Source organism: Heterocephalus glaber, unplaced genomic scaffold, assembly GCF_053883595.1.
Source record: "Heterocephalus glaber isolate CG9 unplaced genomic scaffold, H.glaber_assembly_v1.0 deba00000676, whole genome shotgun sequence".
NCBI lineage: Eukaryota > Metazoa > Chordata > Mammalia > Rodentia > Bathyergidae > Heterocephalus > Heterocephalus glaber.
Genome location: NW_028258156.1, coordinates 2,764,639 through 2,783,904, shown reverse-complemented (window position 1 = coordinate 2,783,904; position 19,266 = coordinate 2,764,639). Strand labels below are relative to the sequence as shown.

At 34.5% G+C, this 19,266-nt stretch overlaps 1 protein-coding gene across 1 annotated transcript in view; it reads left to right on the top strand.

Moving 5' to 3' along the window:
* The window catches only part of Tax1bp1 (Tax1 binding protein 1), an 85,535-nt gene that overhangs the window by 61,078 nt on the left and 5,191 nt on the right, over positions 1-19,266 (top strand). Inside the window, exons 11-16 of the mRNA XM_004839499.4 lie at positions 236-362; positions 1,747-1,850; positions 6,056-6,172; positions 8,040-8,111; positions 14,419-14,593; positions 14,970-15,112. Coding sequence (XP_004839556.1) covers positions 236-362; positions 1,747-1,850; positions 6,056-6,172; positions 8,040-8,111; positions 14,419-14,593; positions 14,970-15,112 — 738 coding nt within the window. The remainder of the gene's footprint in view (positions 1-235; positions 363-1,746; positions 1,851-6,055; positions 6,173-8,039; positions 8,112-14,418; positions 14,594-14,969; positions 15,113-19,266) is intronic.

Genomic DNA, 19,266 nt, shown 5'->3' with positions numbered 1-19,266 from the left:
AACTTTAGTCTTTGTTGGCTTTTAAAACAGTAGGTAGGCCAGGCATTTAGCTCAGTGCTGCCGCCTGCATTGCAAACGCAAGGTCCTGAGTTTGATCCCTGGCCAAAAAAACCCCCCAAAACAAAAAACAATAGATAAGACTTTCAGAATTTCTTTTTGATTAGTTTACATATTTTCTGAAGGAAGGAAATATATTCTGTAGACTCATTTAACAATTTGTTAATATTTTAAATAGGCCAATAATAATAGTGTCTGCACAAAGAAAATTGGGAGTCAACCGAAAGTGAATGATACTTCAGTAAACACAGAATCATCTGCTTCTGCCTCTGCTATAGATATAAAGCCATCAGTACCTTCTGCAGGTAAACATCTTTGAGATGTTAGGGTGTCCTGCCTTGAAAATTACTTATACTGATTTGTACTGCCTTCTCCCATGGCTCCCAAATGCTTGTAGAGATCCTTGAGTGAGGCAGTCAAGGCAAAGGGGAAAAATAAGGATGTAAATGTAAAGTGAAGTTACACATGTAGTGAGTATAAAAATATGAGTGCAAATTTGTATGTATGAGAATATTTGCAGGTGTTAAATATGACTTGGTGTTGTGGGTACTTGTTTATACTTTATGGAACAAAAAGTGGCCCATATATTGAAAGTGAAAAATTCCTATTGGCAAAAATTGCATTTTTACTTTATATTCCTCTGAATCTAAAATTTTGAAGCATTTATCTGTAGTCATTTAATTCTAGAGGGGAAGAAATATCACCTATCTCAATAGGTTTTTTTTATCTCTTGTCTTTTGTTTTTACATTTTGTTTTGGCTGTGTAGGTCATTAGGATACTGCTCTCATTAGTGTATTTGTTGGTTGTTGAATTAAATTTTTATTGTTCCATTTATTATAGAACAAACACTGCACACATTATTAATACAAAAATTTGAATTAACTGTTTTTCCCTGTCCTGACTTTTTTTTTCACTTTTATGTAAATCAAAGGTTTGACAATAATGAAAGTCAGAAGAAGAGAAAATTGTTTAATGTTTGGGGTAATCGACATTTTAATTTTTTAAAATACAAATGTCCTACACTAATAATTAAATATTAGGTTCATCCCCCATAGGACAGGATCCAGTTTTCATTTTTGTGAGTCCTGTTTTAGGTTGAGTATCTGAAGTGCTTGGGAACATAAGCGTTTTGGGTTTTGGAATATTTCCATAGACTTTATTGGTTTATTATTCCTTACTGTGAAAATCCAAAATCTGAAATACTTCAAAATCTGAAACTCTGCATGCCATGTCAGTGCTGAAAAAGTCTCACATTTCAGAGCATTTGAATTAGGATTAGTGGTACTCAACCTGTACCTAGCATGGTATTAGAGTTTTTACTTAATAAAAACTTAGTAAATGGTAATGAAGGACTGGAAGAGTGATTTAAGATACATTTTCAGGAGAATAGCTTTCTTGTCTATTCTGTTGTAGAAGGAGAACAAGTTTTGTGCCATTTTGGAACCATTTTTAGTAAATTATATAACAAGAAAATCCTTTCAGTATTAAATATTAGCTTGGTTCTGGATGAAACTGACATTTAAAAATTCTCACATAGTTTATATGTTCTCCTTTGTTTAGATAGGATATGAATAGATGTTTCCTCAGTATTTTTTTATATTTCACAGTGTACTAATTAAGTTTTTCTGAACAACAAGAAAATTTAAGGGGCAAAATACGTTTTAACAGTCTTATTTTCTGCCTTATAGCAGAGACAAATTTTGACATGCTAACAAAGAGTCAAGTCTGTGAAATGACCAAAGAAATTGCAGACAAAACTGAAAAATATAATAAATGCAAGCAACTCTTACAGGTAAGTTAGCTCCTTTTTCAGTGAAATACACATCAAATATAAATGGCTTAGCTTATCTTTATTACTTTTATTAGTTTATATCTTGAAGTTTCTTTTCTATTCCTGTTTACTGGTACTTACTTTCACTTTTACTTTTGGGACGGTGAGGTGGTGTTTTATGTATCTGCTCATAGAGATCCGTGTGTAAAATCATTATCCTAAAATCAGTATTTTCTGGTCAAGTGCAAACTATCCTTATTTACATAATGAACAATTAATTAATTGAAATTATCTGTCTTCTTCCCTATAAAGATACATAGAAAATATTTGAACTTTATTTTAAAGAGAAATGTCCTGTTTTACAATTAGTGTAATAAAAGCAGATATCGTATAGCTTAATGTTGTCATACTGCACAATAGAAAAAAGGAATGTTAACTAAATGAATCTTTGTTTCTTACGGTATTATTTTATTTTTAACATCACTCACACTTTCCACTTTGGCAACCTTCTTGGTAGTGTTCACTGTTGGCATATTTTAAGTATAAGGGAAAATGCTCATTTATGTGTATTTTGGAGTAGAGAAGAAATATGCCTTGTGTTTGTATATGTGATTTTTTTTTCTGTTTATGTATTCTGAGCTAAAGAATAAAGTCAGAGTGAAGTTTACAGTGAGCTCAAGGTTACTAGTGTGATTTAAATGTTACTTGCTTTTAAAAATAATAAGATTTAATAAAAAAAGATCTAATCAAACTTTAAACCTTTGTTTTCTGACTAAGGATTCTTCTGTAGAAGGGCTGATTGGAATATACAAATATAGCATAATATATATTTGTGATGAGGCTTGTGTAAAGAAACTTGTACTGCCAGTTGTATAAAAGTATAGTGCCTACAGTTATGTACAGTACATAATATTTCAAATAAATGATTGTTATTGGTTTATTTATTCATTATACTAGTTATACTATCATTTTAGAGTGTAGTCCTTCCTCTTACTTAAAAAAATACTTTACAGTAGAAATGTATGCTCTGTTATGTTGGCACTAGCTTCACACCTTTTTTTTTTTTTGTACCGGAAATCGAACTCAGGACCTTCCGCTTGCAAGGCAGGTGCTGGAACCACTAAGCTAAATCCCCGGCAAGCTTCTCATCTTTTGTGTTTATGACATCTCTTGATTGCATTATATTATCCCATGCTTGTTTTAATTTCATGTTTTGTTTTTCATGGCCCCTAAGTGTACAGAATCCATTGCTCATATTGCCCATTAGAGGCCATACCTTGAAATGAATAAAAGTAATTAAAGAGACTATGCAAGTAAAAAAATCAGTAATCATTATTATTCACTGATGAGGCACATCCCTTTCCACCATAACTGTGATCTTGAGAAAAGAACAAAGTGACAGAAGCTACTAAAGAATGTTTCATGAAAGCAGTGAGACTAGCAAAATTCGTTAAAGGATGTATATCAAATTGGAGAAACAACTCCTTGTTCTTCTTGTTCCTCTTCTGCCTCCTCTGCCTCTTCTTTCTCCTCCTCCCCTTCCTCCTCGCTTCTTGCTCCTTCTCCTTACTTTCTCTTCTCTCTCATCTTTCTTCTTTTTTTGGTGGTGCTGGGGATCAAATCCTGCACCTGGTGCATGTGAGGCAAATGCTTTACCACTGAGCATTACCTCAGCCTAAGAAACTTCTGCTGACTTGAAGCCCAGACACAGAAACATATCCTGTTCAGCACCATGATGATTATGGCCAAAACAAAAAGATTGCAGTGTTTCAAGAAAAGACTGAAGGCAGCTGTAAAGTTGAATTTACTGTTAATTAGGTGAATCATTCATTGCATAACTTGAAAGTGAGTGGTGATTCTGCAAGTGCTTGTGAGGACAGCTAAAGAAATTTTGGAAGCTAGAGATAAAGCTGATTGTGGAGGAAAATTATTTCCAGAACAAATCTTCAATATGGATGAAACTTGTTCTCACACAACCACAAAATCCATCCCTGATGACACATTTCTCAGAACACAACTCTGTTAGTAACGCATAACTGTAACTATTTTAAGGGATTAAGCTATATTTCATTAAGAATGAAACAATTGTGAATGAATATTTTTAAAAATGTTATATACTAATACTGTTAAAGAAAGATAGAATAATGTTTTTTTGAGGAAAAGACTTCCTTGTGATGCATTTTTAAAAACAACTTTATTGAAGTACAACTGGAATCCAATAAATTGCACCTATTTGATATGTGCCACCTGATCAGTTTTCAATTTTATAGTCCTTAAACCATCACCGCAATGTTAAGATAGTCAACATTTCCATCACTTTCCAGTTTTTTTAATTTGTTTTTTTGTGCCCATTTGCAACTTGTCTCTTCTTCTGTCCCTCTAGGAAACCATTAACCGGCTTTCTAAAACTATTGCTTAGCCTGCATTTTATACAGTTTTATAAAATGAAGTCAGTTCAGTATGTACTTTTTTTTTCCTGTCTTCTTTCAGCATATTTATTTTGAGCATTATCCATATTGTTGCTTATAATATTGACTCCTTTTTGTTGGTGAGATAGTAACCTATTTATGGCTATATCTTAATTTGTATATATATTCATCAGTGAATAACTATTTGGGGTTGTTTTTGGTTGTTACAAACAAAGTACTATGAATATTTGTATACAAGCCTCATGTGAACATACAACCTTTTGTTTCTCTTGGGATATCTAGAAGTGAAGTGACTATGTTTGGTAAGTGAATATTTTAAAAGTTATTTTGCATAATATTGTCGTACCTTTTTGTTTTGTTTTGTTTTTGGTTTCTTTTGGTACCAGGGATTGAACTCGGGACCTTTTGCTTGTGAGGCAGGTGGCAGAACCACTGAGCTAAATCCCTGGCCCTGTTGTACCTTTTTACATAGCCAATCTAATGAGGATGTAATGATAATGTCATTGTGATTTAAATTTGCGTGTCTATAATAACTTAATGTTGTGCTGCCTTTTTATGCTATTGCCCACTTATCTTTTTTTGTGTGTGTGAACATTCAGATATTTTGGTATTTTAAAAATTGGTAGGTAGGTGCAGTGGAGAGTGCCTATAATCCCAGCACTTTGGGAGCTGAGGCAGTAGGATAGCAGGTTCAAGTTCAGCCTGGGCAATTTAGGAAGACCTTTCAAAAAAAAGTGTGTCGAGGGGTGGGGGCTGGAGATGTGGCTCATTGACAGTACTCATGGATTTCATCCCCAGCATTGCCAAAAAATAAATTTGGAGAGTGTTGTTCATCTTATAATTGTTCCTTATTCTGGATACAACTCTTTTCTCTGATATATGTGTAGTGACTATTCCAGTCTGAGCCTTGCCTTTTTATTTCCTTAATGGTGTTTTAGAAAAGTGAAATTTACGTTTTGATAAGTATAGCTATTAATTTTTTGTTTTATGTTTTGTACTTTCTGTGTTTAAAAATATTTATCTAATCCAAAGTGGTAAAGATTTTTCCCTTATATTGTCTATTAGAAGTTTTTGTTTTGTTTTTACAATAGCCTTGCACATTCTAGGGAAGTGCTCTACCACCAAGCTCCTCAAATGACCCAGTCATTGAAAAATTGTATAGTTAGATCTGTGGCACATTTTGAGTTAATTTTTATGACATTAAATGTGGAATGAACGACTCAAAGTTTATGTAGCAGTATTTGTTTAAAGGCATTCCTCCATTGAATCAAAATATTTTAAAATTCCACTTTAAACCAAAACATTCAAAATGAAATTGGCCTATTTACCTTTTTGTCATGATTTGTAATTTATTCATTTTGATGTGTCTGCTCTTTTAATGTAACTTGATATCTGCCTTTGTCAAGTTATTCATCTACTTTATTCTTTTAAATGGATATATACTATTCCACTTAGTGAATATAATATGTTTGGTCTAATCTTTTCTTGATAGACATTTGGTCATTTCAACTTTTATACTGTCACATTTAGCATATATCATCTTTTTTTTTTATCATGGTTTTTGTAGATGTTTGCTTTAAATGGATTTAAAAAATCTTTCCTTTTCCCCAGTCCAAATAAATATACTTATAAGCAGTAATTATTATTTTTAAATTTTTCCATTAGTGCTGCTCCTTTTGGGGCACTGGTACATGCATATCACGTATCTTGATCATTTTCAATACTTTTGCCCTTCTTTCCTGTTCCTCTGCCTTCCCAGATTTAAAATCATTTGGTGATTATATTAATTTCATTTAGGATGAGAAAACTAAATGCAGTAAATATGCTGACGAAATTGCGAAAATGGAGCTGAAATGGAAAGAAATTTCTGAAAATGTAAAACTCGAATTAGCTGAAATAGAGGACAATTATAAAGTAAGTTTAGACTCATTGTTTGCATACCTGAGGCATAGCACTTACTGTACCTGATGCTTTAAAAAATCTGTCGTTGCTTTTTTTTTTTTTTTAAATGGCACTGGGGATCTAACTCAGGACGTTGTGCTTGCCCTGCAGGTGCAGCGCCACTGAGCTACATCCCCTGACCATGTCATTGCATTTTTAATGTGGATAATTGAGACAGTGTTTTCTTCTCAATATAAAACCTATGTATTTAGTCACACTGACCTTAGTGGGATTTATCACCATTTAACATACTATGAATTTTTCTTTGTTTAAATGTTCATTTTCCTTTCTCATGAATGATAAATTTTAAGTATCCTTAGTGTTGTTTCCAGTAGGTCAAAAACATGTATACATCAGGAAAAGGAAAACTTGTATAAATATTTTAATACTAAATTTATTATGAGATTAATATGTTACTTTTGGCCTCTACAAGAGGTGCTCAAAGTGGTGGCCATTAGCTTTCAGAAATTAGTACTGTGAGCTGCTGTAGTGTGTATACTTTTTTGTGTGTGTGCGGGAGATCAAACTCAGGACCTTGGCCTTGTGAGGCAGGCATGGTGCCACTGAGCTAAATCCCTGGCCTAGTGTGTGTACATTTTTTTGGCTGCCTCTGAATTTAGGAGGAAGTTATTATAGAGAAACTAGACCTTTGAGAGAACAAACGGGAGGGAAGTAGAAGCAGAGGTAAGAAAAGGAAAAAGTGGCATTCTAAGCAGATGGAAAGCATTAATACATGTTTGAAAGTCAGAAATAGAGAACAATGCCTATTCTGAGGAATGGAGCCTTGATACCTGTGATGGGGTACAGTAGACTTGAATGATAGCTTGGAGCCAGATCTTGGAAGACCTAAAATGGAATTTTGGTGTTAGTTGCTATTGAGGATTTCCTAGGAGAAAAGGGACCTCCAACCAGAATGGGTCTTTTTGGAAAGGATTTAATACCACTGAAGAGGATTTAGAGGTGGGAAGGATTTGGTGACAAATCAGGTGTAAGTGTTCTTAGAATGAATTGATAAAGGGTACCTTCTTTTGGATACAATATGACATGAATCTAGACAAGAAAGCTTAAAACATATCTTTAAGAAAGAATGATTTTATTTCTATCTATACTGATTAATGCTTATACTGTAATAGGTGATTAGTGAATGGTTACTAAATGAATGAATGACTTAGAAACTGAAATATTGGGGAGTGGAGGAAAAGAAATAATATCCTAACATAGTTAGTAAGCTTCGATTGCAGTGTGCTCTGATTTTGATGATCTGTTAGCCAATGTAAAAAGTAAGTTTGGGGACATTTTGCCCTTACAGTGCAGGATAGACAGCACTGAAATCATGTCTAGCCATCAGTTAAAAAGGCAGATTTGGAACCTGAGAAAGAGAAAAAGTAGTACATTGTTTTAATATTTGTGGTTTATTTTCACAGGGTTGGTAGTAGTGGAAGGTATGGAAGAAACCAAGTTTTCAGAGAGGAGAAGCTATGGGAAGAGAAAGGAGATACACACATGTCAAAAAGCAAAAAAGTAAACACAAAAAACATGGAGGTTGACAATATCGATAGTTTCATATAAGTCATAAAATGCTTTTTAAGAGTAAGGGGAATTGGCCCGGGGATTTATCTCAGTGGTTCTGGTGCCTGCCTCGCAAGCGCGAGGTCCCGAGTTCGACCCCCGGCACAAAAAAAAGTGAACATTAAGAGTAAGGGGAATTAGTAGTGAAAAGTAATTTGGAAAAGTTAAAGACTAAGAACTGAGCAAAATACATGGATTGTATAATAGGAATTATTTCAATAAAATTGTTTAAAGATAATTTTAAAAAATGATAATTTCTTTCTTTATTCAGCTTCAGTTGGCAGAGAAAGACAAAGAAATAAATATTCTGACTTCACAGTTGGAAAACCTCTCCACGGATAAGGTATCAAGCAGTTTACCTTGAAAAAAATACGCCGTGTGCTACTGAATGATATACAGCTTTTAAATACTTACTTTACAATATGGGGAAAATGTTTAATATTGAAAATTAGTACTTTAGTCTTTGTTACATATTTTGCATTTAACAAATTTTAGTGTTCAAATTTAGAAAATCTGTAGACTTGCCCCCCATTTTATACTTTCTTTTTAAAAAATAATTGCATATGTATATGTTTTTTTCCCCTTTTTACCCTGAAACTTTGCCTAATGTAGATTCCTTAATCCACAAACACTGTACAGTATGTGAAGTTCATATATTGTCAGCTTTCTAAATTTTTGGTAGCTGTATAGTACTCTGTTGTTTGTACATACCATAATTTATTCAACCAAACTCCCGTATTTGGCCATTTAGGTAGTTTATATTATATGTAATGCTACAATGAATAATTTTATGCAATTATAGTTTTCTGTTGTTTGGAGGGGTTCTGCTTTCAGGATAAATTCCTAGACATGTGAGTGCAAGACTGATGGGCAAATGCACATGCAGCTTGGTTAAATAGAGCCAGATTCCTTTCCACTGGGATTCTATTACCAGCAGTGTATGAGAAACGGACTTGTTCCTCTATAGATGTATAATCAGGGTTGCTTATTTTTGCATATATGATAGATGAGGGATGGTGTCTACCAAATTTATATGTTCAAATACTGATGAGCTTAACTTTGATCATTTGGTTAAAGTAGTGTCCACTTAAAATTTATTTTTTTGAGACAGGATCTTGAGGTGTGTTCCAGGCTGGCCTTGAACTCACGGCAATCCTCTTGCCTCAGCCTCTGGAGTGCTGAGATAACAGATGTGAGCCACCATGCCTGGTGCTTCCATCATCTTTCAATATTGACTAATTAGGATTTTTTCTATAAGAACTATCTTTTCCTTTTCACACATTTATTTCTTCGCTCATTGATTTTTGTCTGTGTATTCTCATGGATCCCTATTTTATTCAGTGGATTGTAACTTGTTATCATCATTTTTATGCTCAGACTGTATCGTATTTAATGAGCACCCCTTCAGAGTAGCTCTTATGTCCATTTAATATGTCCTTTGAGATTCCTTGAACACTTTTTTTTTGTACCAGGGATCGAACTCAGGAGCTTGCGCTTGCGAGACAGGTACGGTGCCACTGGGCTAAATCCCCGGCCCCGACACTTTTTGTGTGTGATACAAAAAGATGTTTTAGGGTTATCTTCTGCTTTTCTTGCCGCAGCCTGAAATCAGTCGTTTTTTTCCCCCCTTGGAGACCAGGTCCTTTTACAGAAGAATGGAATGTAGAGGCCAAGATTGAAGCAGAGAGTGTGCCCTCACTGTTTCTAAGTACTTAGCAGACACCTGGAAAATGTGTTTCTTTCTTACTCTGTTTCTGTTTCTCTCTCTCTCTTATATGTATTTAGACACCCCCCCAAAAAAAACCCCTCATAAATGAATACTTATCTCTCCTAGTCTAAAAACACAGCATAAATTTGCAGCTTCTGTGAATCAAGTATCCAGGTGTGGCTTAGCTAGGTCCTCTGTTTCGGGACCTCTCACAGACTGTAGTCAAAGTCCCAGAGGGAGCTCATTTATCTCAGGAGCATAGGTCTGCTTCCAGTTGCACCTCAGTGCTTGCCAAAAGATTTCTTTAAAGTATAGATAGGGTGATCTTTTGAAAATAGAAAACTAATCACTGCCTTACTTAAAGCTTCTTAAGCCCTTACACTTAGGAAAAAATCCAAAAATCTTAACATAGCCTATGGTGTCTTACATGGTATGGCTTCTACTTTTTTCATTACTTCCATCTTCAGCCAGTTTCCTGTCTCATTATCCTTAAATGCAGAATTTAGCTCAGTGAGTCTCAAACTTGAGCGTGCATCAGATTCACCTGTATCACTTATTAAAATACAGATTCCTGGGCCCACCCAGAGTTTCTGTCATACAAGTCTGGAGTTGGGCTGGAGATCTGCATTGCTAATGAGTTGTTGATAACTGTTGGACGGGGAATCATAGTGTGAGAACTCCTCTAATCACATAGGGCTTAGAATTCACCAATTGCTTTCCTGTCATAGGGTCCTTGTTCATGTCCTTTGCCAGGAATATTCTTAGGTACAATTAAAAAAATGTTAAAATGTTTAAACATACATAAGAATAGAAAGAATAAAATAAACTCCATTGTATTTACCCCACTGTCAACAGTTGTACCTTATAGCCAGTCTCATTTTATCTACCCAACCATCTTTCTTACACCCTGCCCCGAGCAACATTTGTCACATATACCACAGCCTGCCTATGAGTGTCCTAGATATCTTTGTTCCTACAACTCTTGACTCTTCTTCAGAGAGGCCTTCTTTGACCTTCTAGCCTAAGTTAGGTATCCCTATTAAACTTACACATAGGACCTGTATTTTTTTTTCGTAGTACTTGCTGAGATTTATAGTTGCACATATATTTCAGATTCCTATGTGTAAGAATTTGTATTTGGTATTTTTCTTTCCTTAATGTTTGTCTGTTCCCTAAGGGCATTTCTCAGAACTCTGAAGCCTACCTCGGGCTTTGCTGAAATGTATATTTAAACATATTGCCTAGAATGTAGTAAGTGATCATTTAGAATTAGTTTGACAACTCTTTTGGATGTGTATGTGTGTGTGTATGTATGTATGTATGTACTTACATATGTATACATGCATGCTATATTGGGATTGAGCTGCCACTGAACTACATCCCCAGCTTTCTTTTAAATTTTGGCCCTGAATTTTTAATCCTCTTGCCTCAGCCTCCCAAGTAGCTAGGATTACCAGCATGCGTCATTGTGCCTGGCTGAAAACAACTCTTTTTAAAAGTCAAATAATAATTTGTAACTTTGTTAAGGCTCACATTCAAATTACATGCACTATTTTGTTGATAGGAAATTACTTCATTGGACTGTTAGCTGTGAGTCACTATGGAGTAGAACAAGTAGATACCTAATAAGTTTGACTCCCATACCTTTTTTACATTTGAAAAATAATCTTACATTTCTTGTAAGTTTTTTTTTTTGGTACCAGAGATCCAACTCGGGTCCTTGCGCTTGCATAGCTGGTGGCGAAACCACTGAGCTAAATCCCTTGCCCAATCTTACATTTCTTTATAGTAGAAGTAACTATAGTTTAGAAATAAATGACTTGACTCAGACTCATGACAGCCTGAATCCTGGTGGTTTCACTGTATATATGTACTTTTCTCATTAGCTTCTCCTTGCTTCTACTAGGAACTTTTTGTCCCAGATATTCCCATGGCTCTCTATTCTCAGATCTTTTGCCATTCTATTTAAAATTGCAGCGCCTCCAATACTCTCTTTGCCTCTCCCCCCTTTGAGATTTATCACCATTTAACATACTGTGAATTTCACTTTGTTTAATGTCTATTTTCCTCTTTTTAGAATGTAAGCTTCATAAAGCCAGGGAGTTGTGTCTGTTTTGGAATTCCTAAACCTCTAGTGCCTAGAATAGTGCCTGGCACATACTAGATGTTACAATAAGTGAGTGAATAAAAGTATTCATTGTATTTTTTTTTAAGTAAAATAACTAGCTCCCTAGTATTTTTAAAGTATAATTTGTTTTTAAAAAAATAATTTTAGTAGTACAAAATATTTTGGTGCATATTTTAGGATTAAAGATCTACCAACTTAAATTTAGTTAGAAACTTAATAGCATAAAGTACTTGTAATTTTTCATGCTACTCTAAAACCACCATTCAGAATTGTTATTTTATTAAATCATATTAATTCAAATATTATGCATACATAAACTAAAATAAATAACGCAAAAGGAACATGGTAAATAATGATAAAAAACAAGATCATGGAGAATTTTTTTATTATTACCAGAGAAAATTAAAACTATTAAAAATATAATTTTTAAGGGCCGGGGATTTAGCTCAGTGGTTCCGGTGCCTGCCTCGCAAGAGCAAGGTCCCGAGTTCCATCCCTGTTACCAAAAAAAAAAAAGATTTGGAAAAATGTAATTTTTAGCGAGGCCTGATAGCATATGCTTATAATCCCAGCACTCTGGGAGGACAAGGCAGGAGAATTGCAAGTTCTATCCCAGCCTGTGCAAGTGAGTGAGTTAGTGAGAAGCTGCCTCAAATTACAAAATAATAGGAAAATTTTGGGACATAGGTCAGTGTGAAGGTCCTGGGTTACTCCCCTATACCACAATAAATAAATAAATTCTTTGACATTGTGTACTTCTGGATATTGACAAATAACCTAAGTAGGGATGTTTCTGAATAATTTGTTTTGTTTTTTAAAATATGGGCCATTAGGGCCGGGGTTGCTGCGCAAGCGCAAGGACCCGAGTTTGATCCTAGTACCAAAAAAAAAAAAAGGTAAGTAGGATGAAAATATGGGCCATTATAGGTCATTTATATCTCCCAAGTACATTTTAGAATTAATCTCCTCAATTTATAAAGAAGCCTGGTGGAATTTTGGTTGGGATTACATCAAATCTATAGCTAATTTAGAGGGAATTAATAGCATAAAATTACTGTCTTCCAGTCCTTGACTTGGTATATTTCTCCATTTGTTTATGTCTTTTTATGGGAATTAATAGCATAAAAATATTGTTCTGTGGTCCATGAACTTGATATATTTTTTCGATTGGTTTATGCTGTCTTTTAATTTGTCTCAGTATTGCTTTGTTTTTAGTGTACAGACTTACTATGTCTTTTGTTAAATTTATTTCTAAGTATTTGATTTTACTCTAAATAAAATTGTTAAAAATTTTATTTTCTAGTTACCTGCTTCTCTTATATAGAAATAGTTTTCTGGGGCTGGGGATTTAGCTCAGTGGTTTCGCCGCCTGCTACGCAAGCGCAAGGACCCGAGTTCGATCCCCAGTACCAAAAAAAAAAAACAAAAGAAATAGAGTTTTCTATATTGACTTTCTGTATACTGTGATCTTGCTAAATTCACTGGTTTTCAGGGCCAGAGTTGTAGCTTAGTGGTGCGCCGCACCTGCCTCACAAGCGCAAGGTCCTGAGTTCAATCTCTAGTGCCTTGGCGGCGGGGGTGGGGGATTCACTGGTTTTTGTAGATGCCATAGGATTTTTCTACATATATGATTATGTAATCTGTGAATCAAGATGGTTTTACTTCTTCCTTTTCAGTCTTTCTGCCTTAATCTTACTTTACTTCACTGGCTATTTTGAACAGAAATAGTGAGAGCAGATATTTCTTGCCTCATGTTTGATCTTTAATAGAATCATTTAGTTTTCACTATTAAGATTCACTATAGGTTTTTTTAGAGTCCTTTTGTCAGATTAAGAAAGCTTTATTTGAGGTTGCTGAGATTTTAAAAAATGAACGCCTCATGAATTTTGTAAAATGTTTTTATATAGGTTGAAATTTTTCCCCCTTTATTATTATTATTATTATTATTATTATTATTATTTTTTTGGTACCAGGGATTGAACTCAGGTCCTTGTGCTTGCGTAGCAGGTGCCGAAACCACTGAGCTAAATCCCTGGCCCCCTCCTTTATTATTTTTAACATGGTGAATTACATTGATATTTTGAATGCTGACCTAACTGCATTCTTGTGATAAAACTCATTTGATCATGATATTTTATTTTGTAATGTTGGGTTTGATTTGCTAATAAGGATTATTGCATCAATATTTATGAGGGACAAGATCTGTGGGGTTTTTTTGTGTGTGTGTATGTGTGAGACATCCTTTGGTTTTTTGTTGTTGTTTTTTTTTATGTCCTTTGGTTTTGATAGCAGAATAATAATACTGGCCTTATAAAGTAAGCTGGGAAATGGTACTTCCTTTATATTTTTTAAACAGTTTATGCAGAATTGGTATTTTTTAAAAATCTTAAATGCTTGATTGAATTCATTAGGAAGGAACTTTAAAATTTTACTGTAGCTAAGTGGTAAGAGATTCAATTTCCCTTATATTCATTCAATAATAAGGGCACTTTTGGCACAAAGATTTGAAAATACATTGGGCTTTATCTTGCTTTCTGGTTTTGGGTTTGTTTTTTTTTTTTTTTTGGTATCAGGGATCGAACTCGGGTCCTTGTACTTTCGAGGCAGGTGGTGGAACCACTGAGCTAAATCCCTGGCTTTGCTTTCTGATTTTGTTAAATGTGGATGACGTGTTTATGAGAAATTGAGAGCCACCCTTTCCAAATGCATACCTGAAATATAATAGCGAAATTGTTATACTTTTAAATGTTTAATGCTGTCTTTATAAAATGTGTAATTGCTTTGCTTATTCATCTTTGTTTCCCCCCATTCTAGGAACTTAAAAGGGGTGTAGAAAACCAAGCAGAAAGGAAAATGGAAGATCATAAGCTTCAGCAGGTCTTACAGGATCTCAGTGCATGCTCAGAGCAAAATGGACGCATTCTTGTGCTGTCAAGTGCACAACCAGCTCTACAGTATGGTAACCCTTATGCAACACAGGAAACAAGAGGTTATTATTTTTGGCTTGGGGTTAGCTGAATCTAGAGGGGTTTTTGCTTATATTTTCATAGGGTTAGATAACTATTATAATCTCAGCTCTAACAGAAACATTTATATAATTTGTAGTTTTAATGTTTAACACTGTTACTGGCCTCATCACCACCTGTAATGAGTTGTCTATTGAGTTGTCTGTTTGCTTACTACTTATAATTCATTTTTTAATACCATGAATAGGTTAAAAATAAAAGCATGTATTATTCTGGTGTGCTAATATGGTTTTTTATATCCTGTTCATCATATCTATACATAGAGATCTTAATTTTAGTAACTGGTTTTACCCTACTCCCCTCTCTCCAATATTTTTTCATCCAAAATTTGTATTGCAGATGGAGCAGATGGTGCCTTTTACCCAGATGAAATACAAAGGCCACCTGTGAGAGTCCCCTCTTGGGAAGACAATGTTGTCTGCAGCCAACCTGCTCGAAACCTTAGTCGGCCTGATGGTTTAGAGGACCCTGACGATAGCAAAGTAAATTGAATTTCCATTGTCTGAACGTATCCCTTTTATTTTCAGAATTATGTGGAGAGTTAAGGGTATGTACATCTGTGAGAAGAGTATATGCTTAGTTTTGCACATGATTGCCTACTTGAGTTTTGGAAAAACTTGCTTATAGGTAAATTTGAAAAATCAAATATATTTTGGATTCATACTTAGGATGTGTATACTAAAGTAAAGGATAAATTATTTCAGCCAATGATCTCAGAATAGTGTTATCAGATAGCTTAATCTTAACACTAAGTAAACATCACTTTATTTTGCTTATCGATATACTTAGGCTGGAAGAAAAAAAGAGCTAAGATGCATTACTGAAGCATATTGCCATTTTCTGTTTAGTGTTTATATTCTACTGTAAATTTAAAGGTATGGGCCAAGGATTTAGCTCAGTGGTTCTGGCGCCTGCCTTGCAAACACAAGGTACCAAGTTCGATCCCCGGTACCAAAAAAAAAAAAAAATTTTAAGGCGAGACTCTACTATTTTTAGCCAGAAAAAGAGAGAAGTATATGTATCATGTAGTTTTCTTTTTCAGAGGCATACACTCTTAGACAGCTTTATTATTTTGCAGCATTTCTTTTTTTTTGTGGCAGCAACATGATACTGATAATTTGTTTATGTAGCATCTCACTTTTAAATTTTATTTGAGTTTTTTTTCACTAGTTAATAAATAGATTCCTCAGAGTAGCTCTTTTTTTTTTTCTTCTTGAAATTAGGTTCTTCATAACAGCTCCTTTTGGATTTCCTATGCATTTAGATAGATTTAAAAGAAATGCTTTATCGTGCTCTTTGCAAGTACAGTGGTATCATGACCTGTTTCTCATTTAATCTAGTTTGCTGCATTTAATTGCTATTAACCTTTGCAGAAACTGATCAGTGTTCAGACAGGCATGATTTTAGCCTCAGTGCTCAACACTCATAATGGAGAAAAATGTATTTCTTTCTCCTGCCTTTTGGCCTGCTATGTCCATTACTGGGAATAATTAGGAAAACTGTCAGAACTTTTGTAGCCTATTTAAGGTCTAGAGTATCATAATACTGTTTTTGCACACCTTTACTTCACATTTTGCATATTTAATCTGATCATTCTTGGCACAGATGTTACATGTGACAAGCCCTTCTCCTCTATAGTCATCTGCTTCAGTTTAATTAGCAGAATGTTCTTTCTGATCCGTGTGCTTTGCCCTCCTGCAAACCCAAGAGAAGCAGTGTTAGAGTCTTGTGCTCATTTGCTGACATCCTTAGATTTGGTAATGAGACGGAGGAACTCAGTATGCACACCTGGACTAAGTTGTATTTTACAATCAGATTTTTCCTATTAGTTAGAAAGCAGTTTTTATGTACATTCAAAACTTTAAATTCTTGTCATTACAGTGAAAATCACTTGCAAATGAAGTTTCTTAGTAAATGATTTTAGTAAGAATGTGGAAAACAAATTTGAGTTGACCTGTTCCTACTCCCTGTCTCTTTGCTCCGGAAGTGATTAACAGTCATAGCCCTGGTGAGCGCCATTGAGCCACGGTTGAGGTGGCCTACTCGTTCAGCCTACCCCGGCACCTACGCTTGCTGTAATCGCCTCCCTTCTCACCGGAAACTGGGATCGTTTGTGACATCCATTTACCCAGTAATTGCAGTAACTAACATCAGAACTGTGATGGTGGTGATGGCTCTAAGCATTTCTATAGCTGTTTGCCAGCTAATGCTAAGCTCTTTAGATACAGGAACTCATTTGTTCTTCATTGTAGTCCTAAGAGAGGTGGGAGCTGTCACTAGCACTATTTCACATTAGAAAAAACCGAAAAATAGATTAAATAGCTAGCCTTATCACACATGTCTGATAGAGAGAGGCAGGATTTGAACCTCTTCAGTTGGACTGTGGAAGCTGTGTTTTTACCTACCTGTCAGATAAGACTATACCATCAGTCCTGTACTTTTTCAGCTCATGGCACCCTTAGCATCTCAGCAAATTTTTTTTCCCATAGCAGCCCCTTGGCCAAGAGAAATGTCTAATAAGTATTCATCACCTAACAAATTTAGTAAGCTGTTGGAAAAAATACTATACCTAAATTGAAAGGAAAAATTAATATTTTTATTTCATTCTCAAATAATGATAGTTATTAATGGGATGTGTATGTGACTGCTGGCCACTGTACAGCTTTTCAAGTCTTGGAATCATACTGGACAAACATCGTCATTTCCTCTTTCATATTAATTTTTACATGGCATGTACTTTGTATACCCACAACTGCTAGAGACCCACCTTGTCAAGCTACGGTGCTAGTGAAAAGAGTGTAGTACTAAGTTGAACCTGAGTGGTCTCAAACTGGTTATTCACATGGTGGAAATTAAAATTATCCCACAGAATCTGTTGAATGTCCCTCTGAAGTTTCTATGGTGCCCTAGGCACTTTCATACCCAGTTTTTGGAACTATAAGTCTAAATCTTTGCTATTCAAAAAATGTGATTTGTACCAACTTTTGTGGTATCTCCTAGAAGTTTGCCAATGCAGAATTTCATACCCTGCTTCTGGCCTATTGAGAATCAAATTGCATTTAACAAACTCTATGTGATCATATGCTTGGTAAAGTTTGGGATGCACTGATCCAAACTTCCTAACCCCATTATTCAAAGCTAGATTGTTTTCTTTCCCTTAATGCACATTGTTCTGTTCTCTTGTTTTTATGTCTTTGTTATTTTTCCCTCTACCTTCATTTCCTTCTTCTCTCTCTGAAAGACTGAGGCTCACATATAACCTTAATATGTGATGTGTTTGGAGCTTTCTACATTAGTTCTTCAAAGTGAACTCCAAATTGAAGACAATTTTATTGATACATGTTTTTTTCATGGCACATTTTTAGCATTTATTCTTAGACGTGTCTGTGGTTATTAAAGTTTCAGTGACTCCACAATTGAAAATTGCAGCTTGAAATAAGCAAGGCCTGCTTGCCATTTGTCATGTTGCATTGTTCTAAGTTTTGTGTTTCTCAAATTTTGCCACTTTTCATATTGTCTTATTTTTAAATTTTTATTTTGTGTTTTCTTTTTGTAACACAGTATGTAGTCATAGTCCATTTTATTGTGTCATAAATAGTTCAATGGGAAGAGAATAATCTTTGTAACAAATCAAGCTGGAAAAACTATATTCCTACCTCACACCATATACAAAGATTCACTCAAAATAGGAGAGCTAAAACTCAAAGATTTATTTCTGTATTTTCATTTACCTCGGATCAGGCAGTGGTTTGTTAGATAAAAAGCATAAGCAATGTAAGAAAAAATAGATAATTAGACATGATAAAAACAAGATTAAATGAATTCTGTGTGGTTCCTTACAATTTAATCAATGTGGTACTTTTTTGAGGCACTACCTTACAGTGTTTTCTAACCCTTTAAAAAAAGTTATCTAAGAAGATAATCTATTTTAATACTATTTCAAATGTCCAAGCTAAACTAATAATTGTTTTTTGTATAGAGTGTGTTTTGGGGTATAAAATGAGAAGTTTCTAAATTTCAAATAGAGCTCCATTTTACCATAGCCTGTTTGCTCTCCTTCAGAACCAATTTGTAATAAAAGTAGTATGTTGATGAGTCTAAAGGCAGATGAACACTATATAAGGGGTTCAGATCTTTGATGGGATTAAAGTACTAATAATTGTTCTTAATTTAATAACTTGGAATTATTTATAAATAGATTTCAGTATGGTATTCTCAATAAAATTTGGTTCTAAGATTGTTTCAGCAGTTCAGCTGAAATACCCACCGATACTTTAAATCTGCTATAAATCTTTCGGGTTTATAATTTTCAGTGCTGAAATTGATGCCCTTGGGTGGAAATCTTTCTAAATTAAGAATACATGATTTTTTGCCCTCATAAAGACTATCTGATAAAACCTTGATGATTCATTTTATAAATGTAAAAATTAACAATAAACGTCACCTTCTTTTAAGATCTATATTGAAGCTTTGTGGTCTAATGCTGACACCATTGGATATTTTGAATTCTCATCCTCCTTTTTCCCCCGTGAAGCTGTTTTTTGTTGCTAACAGAAGGTCTCCCTTCTCACTTCCCAATAGCATTTGCTATTTTTAATCTACCTGGTTTTGGAAAAGAATTGACCGTGCTGATGAG